Consider the following 10,952-nt stretch of genomic DNA (forward strand, 5'->3'; position numbering starts at 1 on the left):
TCTCTTCTTTTCAAAAAAATTTCCAAAACACTCTCAATTCCTCTCCCCCTCTCTGGGCACTGGCCCAAGATCCGGCCATCAGCCACTGCGCTGACCGTCGGTCACCGACGCCGCCGTACACGGCGGCAGGGAGCCAAAAAAATTCCCCTTTTCTCTCCGACGCTCCTCCTCGGCCCTCCGAGCACTCCGGCGACGGCGAAAAGTAAAAAAACTCCCTTTTTGGTTTCATGTTTCGAAATAAAGGAAAAAGAAACAAAAATAATAAAACAGAACAAAAAATAAAAAGGGCACCTTTAAATCTCTGTTTTTTGAATCGGTTTTCTCGATTAAAATAAAAAAGACCCTCTTTTACATTCGGTTCTCAATCGGCTTTTGTACCGAATAAAAAGTAAATACAAAATCCTCTCTTGCTTGTTGTGCTGTGTGGTCTGCTATTTGTTGTAGGTGATTGACAGTGGCAGGTGGCGCAGGGTCAGAGGGCAGGTGAACGGTGGCAAGTAGGTGATGGGATGGTGTGGCGCTGGGCAGTCAGAAGACCCTAGGTGCGGCGCACCTAGGGCTAGGGTTTTCAGACCCTTTTTGTTTTGGGCCATTTGGGCCGTGGGAAATTGGGCAGGTGTTTTGGTTTGTCTGGGCCCGGGTTTAGTCTAGGCTAGGTTTGGTTTTGAGTTAAGCTTAGGTCTTTATTGGGCCATCTAATTTGGGTTTGTAATATTTGGACTGTTTATTATTTGATTTTGGGTTTCATTTATTCAATTTTTGGCCCCGGCCAAAATTGGTTATTACAATGACATCTGGGGAAGAAGCCTCCTCACGAGCGCGTATAGCGTATGTTCTGGCAAGTGCACGAGCCTCAGATCGAACTGTCGTGTCTTTTGTCCCTCTCTGGCTACCACTTACATTACCTGTATGTCTGGGTGGTCTACCTCGTACTGACACATTACTCGGTCTAGTACTCTATACAGTGTTTTGCTCAGCCACCATCGGACACTCTCGAATATAATGATCCTTTGATCCACACTTAAAGCAAGATCGATCATGCAATCTGCAATCTCCAGGATGCCATTTACCACAATGCTTGCACTCTGATCTATTCTGTCGAACATTGCCAACACTAGCAACTGAAGTAGCTTGTGAACTCACAGGAGGTCGATCTCGATCCCGTCTAGAAAACCCTGCAGTGGCTTTAGATTGGTTGTGATCTTCCCTGAATTTCTTTGGGGTCGACTGAAATGATTTACTGAATGTTCTCTTACGGGAATCTCTAGCTTTAAAGTCAGCTTTTCTCTTCTCTTTCCCAAGTTCTTCGGCTTTGCAAGATCGTTCAACAAGTACCACAAACTCTTTTATCTCAAGTATGCAAACTAACAGTTTAATGTCTTCAATCAGCCCATCTTCAAATCTTTTACATATAATAGCTTCAGTCGATACACACTCTCGAGCATATCTATTGAGTTTCACAAATTTCCGCTCATACTCTATCACGGTAATCCGACCCTGTTTCAGTTTAAGAAACTCTTTATGCTTCTGATCAATAAATCTCTAGCTGATGTATTTCTTACGGAACTCAGTCTGAAATAATTCCCAGGTAAATCGCTCTTTCGGAACCACCGATACCAATGTATTCCACCAGTGATATGCAGTGTCCTGAAGCAAGGATATGGCACACTTTAAACACTCATTAGGGGTACAAGACAGTTCATCAAACACTCGAATAGTATTATCGAACCAAAATTTAGCTCGTTCAGCATCGTCATCATCAGTAGCTCTAAACTTTTTAGCCTCGTATTTTCTAATTTTATCAACAGGGGGCTTACTAATTATCATTGGATCAATCATCGGAGGTATCACAGGTATTGGAGACAGATTATTCTGAGGTGGGGGTTGTTGCACACCCGGATTGGTTCGAATATATTGAGTAAACCATTCGTTCATAATTTGGTAGAAGGCTTGTTTAGCCTCCCCCTCTTGGCTACTCGAGGTAGGTCAGGAATGAACTGGCACTGCCCCTTGCACGGGAGCAGATGCTATACTTTCAATGTCGTCAGCTACAGCTTGATCGGGATCCATTACTATAGGAAAACATATTTTCAGATGTCAGAAGTCATCACACTATCGAAATATAGAATATGGCATGTACAGCTAGCCTCACACGCGCTACATTAGTCCTAGAATCGACTAAAACGTAGCTCTGATACCAATCAAATGCAACACTCCTAACCCATATCCGCCACCGAATTAGGGTTAAGAGTTATTACTAATCAAAACACAACTCAGAATAGACATTCGTTAAAGTTTAAAATTTTTAACAGTTACATATGATAAACTAGGTCTTATATTAGACATGCAAAATTCTAAGCTTTTCTTTTGACCATTTAAAACAAAACAAAGACATTACAATCCAACTAATCCATAAGAAAAATAAGTCATTTTTGTATGGCTATTAATCTCATATACAATCTATATATCGAAGCATGATCTTCAAAACATTATCTAGCCTATACATGCCATAAATTAAAATTTTAAACATTTTAATACCGAGACAGTAGATAGAGTGATGATCTTGCTGACGATCCCCGAGCTTGAAGCTTGATTTTTAAGTCTATAAAACAGAAAGACATAAACAAACAAAGTAAGCTTTTATAGCTTAGTAAGTCTATTGCATAACTAAATATATATATAAATAATATAACTTTTTAATTTAATTTACTAAGATTGCAATTAACACATATAATTAATATTTATACGTTTACTGTAGTCAGACCATTTTATTTATAGTCAAATATATGTACCTGTCGAAATGCGTTCAATTGAATATATATATTTATACCAAACAACATTACAACCAAATGGATATAACCGAGCATATATGTATGTTATGTACATATCATATCCGACTGTGTATGTATACTCATAATAAACTTATAACCAAATAAAAATCTAATATATGTGATCGGATGCATTCATCTCCAACAAATAATTATAAACAGAGGTATATACATTTCAAATGCATATGTAGATACTTATCAAATACATATACCAAATATTTATACGTGTACATTTATCAACTGCATAAATCGAAAGCATGTATGTATATTTTACAAATGCATAGACCGAATATGTACATATTCATTAAACACACTTAGTCGAAGGTATATATGCTCCTCAATTAAAGATAACCAAAATCATATAACTGTACACTTAATCACATACTTTAAACAAATTCACTGGCACTTAGCCTGCTAGGCTTAAAGCCTGATTCAGTACACCAGCACTTAGCCTGCTAGACATATAGTCTGAAATATTTCACCAGCATTAAGCCTGCTAGACGTAAAGTCTGATATTGTTTAACCGGCATTAAGCCTGCTAGACATGAAGTCTGAAATTATTTTGCCGGCATTAAGCCTACTAGACGTAAAGTCTGATATTGTTTCACTGGAAATAAGCCTTCTAGGCTTAAAGTCTTAAATCTCAATTTCACATACACAAAATAATTCCTCGAAAAATTCTTAATAGCAAACACATGTTTGTTGTAGTCCATGTTCAATCATAAAAGAGTTTACAAATCATACTTTCAATTCAATTCAAGTATTTATAAATTTATAAACATATATATAATCGAACCTCACATATAAAAATATAAGATTTTATATCTTTAATTCAATCCAAGAACCTATATACGAATATACATATAGATATATTCGAACTCCCATGTACGTATTTAACATTTATACCTTTAGCTAAAATCATAAACTCATACATGTATATACATTTATATTTGAATCTATATGTATATATATACACATTCTTGTCTTTATCTAAGTTCATAATTTATTCATGTATATATATACATATATAATTACTTAACTAAATTCAATACAAGAAATTTACATGTATATTCATACATATTCAAAAATCCACATGTATACTTAACATTCATACCTTAAAATATATTCAAGATTTATTCAAGTATTTTCATATACATTCCAACCGATATATACATACTTATTCGAAATTACCTATACAATTACAATATACATACCTTTAATTAAACCAAGAATTTATACATGTATATACATATATGTATTCAAACCTTGTGTATACATATATAACCCTCACACAATCAACTAAATTCAAGAACATATACATATAGATACATATATAAATATTCGAACAATATATATATCTATATACCATTCATATTCGAACATTGTATATACATATATACCATTTATACTTCAATTTATTCAATCAAATTACTTTTATTTATAGCTCAACAAAAGCATAATAGATATACATACATACATATTGATTTAATAACATTAAATAGCTAATAGACTTAACTCGGACAGTGTAAAATCGAAACCGGACGATTAGTCGACGACTTTAGCTTTTCCCCGATCCAACTCCAATTTCTTTGGTCCTTGATCTAAATATATTCAAAATGAACTAGTTTAATTATTATTTCATTCAATTTAGTCCAAAATCACATAAATGGGTAAATTACCATTTTACCCCTGACATTTACACTTTTTACAATTTAGACCCTATTGCATAAAACACCAAATACACAAAATTTGTCCACACTATACAAGGGCCGAATGTTCCTAGTACTCATACAAGTCCACACATTTCATTTATTTCACACTTTAGTCCCTCAAAAATTAAATTTCACAATTTAGCCCTAATTACTCAATTTCACCAACAATTCAAAGACAAAACATGTTAATCTTTCACATATCTTTCATATTTCATCATTAACTAACAAAAAGCTCAAGAATTCATCAATGGCATAACACAAAATCAACACCAAATTCTAAAATTAAAGCATGGGTCTTGTAGTACACAAAGCAACAATCTGAAAAACGTAAAAATTTTCAAAAACCGAACAAAAATGAACCTTAAATCAAGCTTCCTAATGGCCGAACCCTAGCTTGGATGTTTCTTTCTTTTCTTTTCTTTTCTCAATTTCAGCTTGGAGAAGATGATAGCTAGCTTAATTTTATGTATTTTAATTAACATATAATATAATAAAATATAAGGTTATTTACTTAATTAACCTTACTTAATATATAATATATAAACATTAAGGTTAGTCTTGTCCATAACCATCCACTATCTATATAGTGGTTTAATTTCACTTTTAAGCCTCCTAATTAAAAATACAACAACAAATAGATGCATTTAAATTAAATCCCTAACTTTTCATTTTACGCGATTAAACCCTTTTTATCAAATTGAGCACTCAAACGATCAAATTTTTATACGAAATTTTCACACATAGTAATTCACATACTGCAAATATCATAAATAATTTTAAAATATTATTCTGACTCAGATTTGTGGTCCCAAAACTACTTTGTCCAATTAGGGTCAAAATCAGGTTGTTACATTCACATTTGGACATTAAAATACATAATATAGAATATGAAAATAGTAGCCATTATTCACATTTTGGCAACATAAATATGCGCATTAAGGGACATTATGATAGCAGTTGTAAATTACATTTGGATAGCATAAATATTCACATTAAAAGATATTTTGGCAGCAATTGTAAATTACAAGTGCAAATTGTTAACACATTGTGGCAAAATTGGGAAACTTCAATCCTTACTTAGACAATTAGAGTGAATTTAACATTATATACATCTTCAAATCAATTATTTGTTATACATTTGCATCAAACTACACCCGAGTTAAAATGAAAAGCTGAACATAGACATAAGCATAAAAGACTGACAAAGAATAATGTTTGTTTTGCTAGGAAGGCGAAAAAAATTGAGCAATCTCAATTCTTAATATCAATCTGCAAGCCTTAGAAGATTGCAGATTTCAAAAACCTAACTGTCAGCTTAAAGATCTAAAGTCAAATGTTGAGTTGGTTATAATATGTAATTAAGTAATGAAACCTGCATTTATAATTTATTGAAGGAATCAAGCTCCCACAATATATATAAATGATTAAGTTCAAGCTATACAAATTACATTAAAAAATAAGATGATAATTACAAAAGAATAAAAAGGAAGGCCCTTTTCACCAATAGTAACATGCAGAGCAAAGAAATAAAACAGTTTTAGATCCAAATTTAAGTAAAACCAAGTTCTTAGCGGAAATTATGCAAAACCCACATCAAAAATACAATTAATAATGTAGAGTCTCCAAGTACCAAGCAGATAAAACTAATAACATAGAAATATAGTTTAAAGAAAACAAAAGCTACTACCAATTAGCTTTGAACCAAAACTTACCCATGACTAGCAAAAAAAAAAGTTTGCAAAGTAATTCGACACAAAATCAACAGTACATAAGAATAATATGGAATACCCACAAAGGGATTGTGAACATACAATCCGATTCAGATCAGAAAAAATTAGATTGAGAAATCAATTATTCAAGAACCGTGAAAGAACTAGAAAATATAATGATTAGGAACAAGAACCTTGAAAGTGGCAGCCCTTTTCTGAAAAATTTACAATTAGCTTGAATGAAACACATTCATGAAAACATGTTTCTGGTTGCATTTTATGGGATGTCTACTGACACAAAATAAGATACATGTTCACAAACAATTTCAAAAAGTTGAAGAAAATATCAAGAATTTTAATTTAGGGTTTTCATTAAACAAAAAAAGTCCAATCTTTTGTTTTTCCATGTTGAATAAAAGAGATAGATGGATGCAAAGAAGACATACCTAGACCCTCCATTGAATCTATCTTTTGTTTTTCTATGTTAATTAAAAAATCCAATCGATTGATGAAGCCCTTAATTTGATTTCAACTATTTTGATTCAGTAAAGATGATAATAGTTTTTTTTAGTCAAATGAAAAAGAAAACTAAAAAAAGAAGAGACAAAAAAGAAAATTTAAAAAAGAGAGGAGGTGAACTATTTTTTTAGCTAAGATTTAGGGTTTAAAAATTTTAATTAATTAAATTTATTTAATTAAAAATATATTCTCATCCTATTTGGAAATCCAAGTTGGCATTTAAAATCTAGTTGGACTGTCACGTAGGATTACCGTTAAGGAGATAACGATACTTAACTACAGAGTGATCACTTTGTAACAAAATAATAACATAAGTGACTAAAACGTAACATGTCAAATATAAGCGACTAAAATGTAACCTGAAGCAAGCAAAAGTGATTATTTATATATATATATATTACCTATATGTTTTAGCGGGTCTCTGTTATTCACTGCAATAATTGATGGGTTATTGAGAAAATCAGGGAAAGTTGGACCTTTATAAGATTTGTTTATGTATGCCGATAACTGAGTTTGTTTTAGTTTTGTATACTGGGAATGATTCAATGTTGCTTTTAGTCATATATTTTTAATAATTTATTTTTATTTTTTAATATTTTTAATTTTTTAAAGAATTATTGTTAAGAATAATTTTAGAAAGGTAAAAATGATATTGTAGCTATACCTAGGATCAAATTAATAATTAACTATTTAAATTAACGCATTTAACAGATAAAATTTAATGGAAGAATTAATTTTTATGTTTTAAAATGTATAAGACTAATTTACCTATTCTTTTAATAAAATGATTAAAATGCGATCCACCTTTAAATATAGAGACTTTTATGATATTTTGAACCTAAAATATGTAATATATCATTTGAGTTAGGACCATAACCCTAATTAAATCAAAACTTCAATTATGGCCACATCAATTACAATTAAAATGTTATTGGGTTTTTACACATAAAATCATAGCAATCCGATTGATATTTCTACAAGTCATTTAATTTAGTTTAATATACAAGTACAATTATATTAATAAGGAAAAATTGTTTCATATCCTTTCGGTGCATGATAGAATGCAACCTATGTTATGTTGTCATGAGCACTAAAGTTTATGAAAGTCTTTCCGCAGTATGTTCAATGGAATTCAAGTTACAAAAACTTGTCAATTGATGAAGACTGGGAGAGGGTTGAAGAAGTTTGTTCATTCTTAACACTTTTTAATGAAGTTACTAACATTAACTCAAGTAATAGTTCAAATATATTAGGTTTTCTGTAAACTTTTATAGCTTTTATTTATATTATTTAATTTATTAGGGTTTGAATATTCAATGTAAAATTTGTTTTTTTCTTGAACTTTGGAGTATCAAAGAATTGTTGAATGAGAAGTATACGAGTGAGGAATCTTGGATGAGACAAATGGTGGATAAAATTTAAAAAAAAAAAGAAATTGACAAATATTGGGGTGAATGCAATTTGTTGATCCCTATTGTTACTATACTAGATCCCAGAAATAAGAGTAATTATAAATTGCTTCGAAACCACAATGAGTACTAGAAATAATATTATCAAAATACATAATTAGTAGTACACCACATAGTATCAACATTGTTCAAGTGCATAGGACTTCACAATATTTTTAAAAGGCAGCTCAAAGTATATATGCATAGGACTTCATAATAAACAGTATAAACAAATTTCTACGCAAGATGCATATTTGACACTTACAGCAAGACCAACAGTCCCAAGGCCAAAAATAGCAACAATGGCCCCTGGTTCAACTTTGGCTGTGTTCCAAACTGCTCCAAGTCCTATCCAACACCAAAGTATGTATGAAATGAAAGTTTTGTACAAAGGCATCACAAAACCAATAATATATATACAGTCAAATAAAAAAAAATCCAATTGCTATATGATTGTATATGCAATTACAGATTCATAAAATGAAGAGAAAGCTAAACAAGCACTTACCAGTTGGAACACCACAACCAAGAAGGCAGACTTTGTCTAAAGGAGCCTGTGGATCAATCTTTGCAACACTAACATCATGTACAACCGTGTACTGGCTAAATGTTGAGGTGCCCATGAAGTGATAGATAGGTTTCCCATTAATTGAGAAGCGGCTCTTGCGATCATTCATCATGACTCCAGCTCCAGTGGCTGTCCTAACTTTACCGCATAGGTTAGTCTTACCTGATTTGCAGAACTTGCATTCTCTGCACTCTGCCTGGTAACAAGGGATGACATAGTCACCTGGTTGAACTTCAGTTACACCTTCACCAACACTTTCTACAATTCTGCACTCAAAGATTCAAACATTTCTCACTCTTTACCGACCAAGAGGCTCATAAACTGTAAGAACTAAAAGGAAAAAACATACCCAGCAGCTTCATGTCCAAGAAAGCACAGGAATAGACCCTCAGGATCCTTAAAAAGGTAAATCAAGCATGACATCATAATTAAACAGCTAATTAGAAAAATATCAAAGAAGAAAAGAAAAACTAGAACCAGATCAAACTAGGTGTTAGCACTGTCACTGCAAGAGGATACACAAAGAACATCAAATTATATTCTTATCAATAGTATCTCACTCCAATTCGAAGTTAACATCATAAAAGTAATGAAATCAAAAACATTATATACATATATTTCATATTTTAAATCAATAATACAAAATCAGCAAAATACTCCCATTTAGCATGGAATTTCCACTTTTTATTTGTTCCTAGCAATCAAGTTTATATGGCATTTTTTGAACCAAAAAAAAAATCATTATCCTACTGAAAAAGTAGTGTTCGTTAGGATGGAAAAACAAATAAAGCTAAAATAATCCCTTTTTTTCATTCATCTTAAACAGCTCCTTGTTCAAGATAAGCAATTGGCACTGATATATTTTGCAAACCAAAAAAGGAAACATGTAGATATAGAAAATGGAAATGAAAAGAAAACGGAAAAACCTTTCCGCTGCAAGTGTAGGCATCAGTGTGGCAGAGAGCAGTGAAGAGAATCTTGATCCGAACCTCACCGGCTTGTGGAAATGGAAGGAAATGAAGGAATGAAGGTATTAGAAGGCAGGAGAGAAAACAGAAAATGTCTTACCGAAATTAAGGGCCTAAGACATTTTCCCCAAATTTGTAATTGGTTTTCCCGTTTTGCGGAATTGGTTTTACAAAAAGAAAATATTTTCCTCCTATCAAACACTGGAAAATGTGTAAAACTAATTCCGGAAAATATTTTCCCTCTATCAAACACAACCTAAGTATGAAATAGATACATACTTGGAAGGAGTACTGTTCATTTCCAAGAAAAAATACGGTGATTTTGATGCTTTACAGTGGTGGAAGGTGAATAATCTCAAATTCTAGATTTTATCAAAAAATGACTTGTGAAATATTGTCATTTCTTATCACCATAATGGTTTCAAAATCTACTTTTAGTGCTAGTGGTAGAGTCATTGATGCATATAATTCATTTTTAGGAACTAATACAGTGCAAATGCTATTTTATGATAATAATTGATATCAGAATTTTTCAGGATAAAAAATATATATAATGACTTATTTAGCCCTCCAATTTTACAAAAAAAAAAGGTCTTGTTAGCTCATTATTTATTTTTTCACCTCTTTTAGGTTCTAAACTTGCATAGTTTGTTAAATCAACTCAAAATGGATAGAAAAATTAATGTTTGTTAACTTTATTGATGTGACATTCATGTGGCAATCACGTGTATACTATGTTATTAATTATTTTTTAAAAAAATAAAAAGATATGTTTTTATAATTTTTATACTTTTACAAATTATTTTAATAATTTTTTTACTAATTTTTATATATTTTTTGAACTTTTTAAATTTTTAAAAATATTAATTGTTGTTGTAACATTCACGTGGCAATCCACATGTATGACATGACAATAAAGGTAACAGAAGTTAACTTTTTCATTCATTTTTAAGTGATTTGGCAAACGATGCAAGTTTAAGGGCTAAAAGAGACAAAAACTTAAATAGATGGCTAAAATGATTTTTTTTATAAAATTAGAAGGTCAAATAAGTCATTATGCCAAAAGACCCGAAGCGAGTAATTTTCATGTATTTATTTTATTTAGTTTATATTTGAAATATATTTAATTACCATCTTATATTAATTTTATGAATAGAATAAAGAAGAAGTTAAAGATATTTCCCTACTTTGAAGTTAGAA

General features: G+C 31.4%; 1 protein-coding gene across 1 annotated transcript; it reads right to left on the reverse strand.

Moving 5' to 3' along the window:
* Positions 1-2,346: 2,346 nt before the first annotated feature.
* LOC107908437 (alcohol dehydrogenase class-3) lies at positions 2,347-10,051 on the reverse strand. Its single transcript, XM_016835608.2, has 7 exons — positions 10,045-10,051; positions 9,711-9,847; positions 9,134-9,180; positions 8,725-9,050; positions 8,482-8,564; positions 4,345-4,429; positions 2,347-2,602 (listed from the first exon to the last, which is right to left on the reverse strand). The coding sequence occupies exons 1-7, from the start codon at positions 10,049-10,051 to the stop codon at positions 2,532-2,534; spliced, it is 756 nt and encodes a 251-aa protein (XP_016691097.2). The 3' UTR covers positions 2,347-2,531.
* Positions 10,052-10,952: the final 901 nt, after the last annotated feature.

This window comes from Gossypium hirsutum, chromosome D06 (assembly GCF_007990345.1).
Source record: "Gossypium hirsutum isolate 1008001.06 chromosome D06, Gossypium_hirsutum_v2.1, whole genome shotgun sequence".
Taxonomy (NCBI): domain Eukaryota; kingdom Viridiplantae; phylum Streptophyta; class Magnoliopsida; order Malvales; family Malvaceae; genus Gossypium; species Gossypium hirsutum.

Bases quoted from the DNA above. Each gene is read 5' to 3' on its own strand.
- LOC107908437 (XM_016835608.2), bottom strand. The intron at 9,051-9,133 runs GTATGTTTTTTC...CTTTGAGTGCAG, and splicing joins CTTGGACATGAAGCTGCTGG to AATTGTAGAAAGTGTTGGTG. The intron at 8,565-8,724 runs GTAAGTGCTTGT...GGTGTTGGATAG, and splicing joins TGGTTGTGGTGTTCCAACTG to GACTTGGAGCAGTTTGGAAC.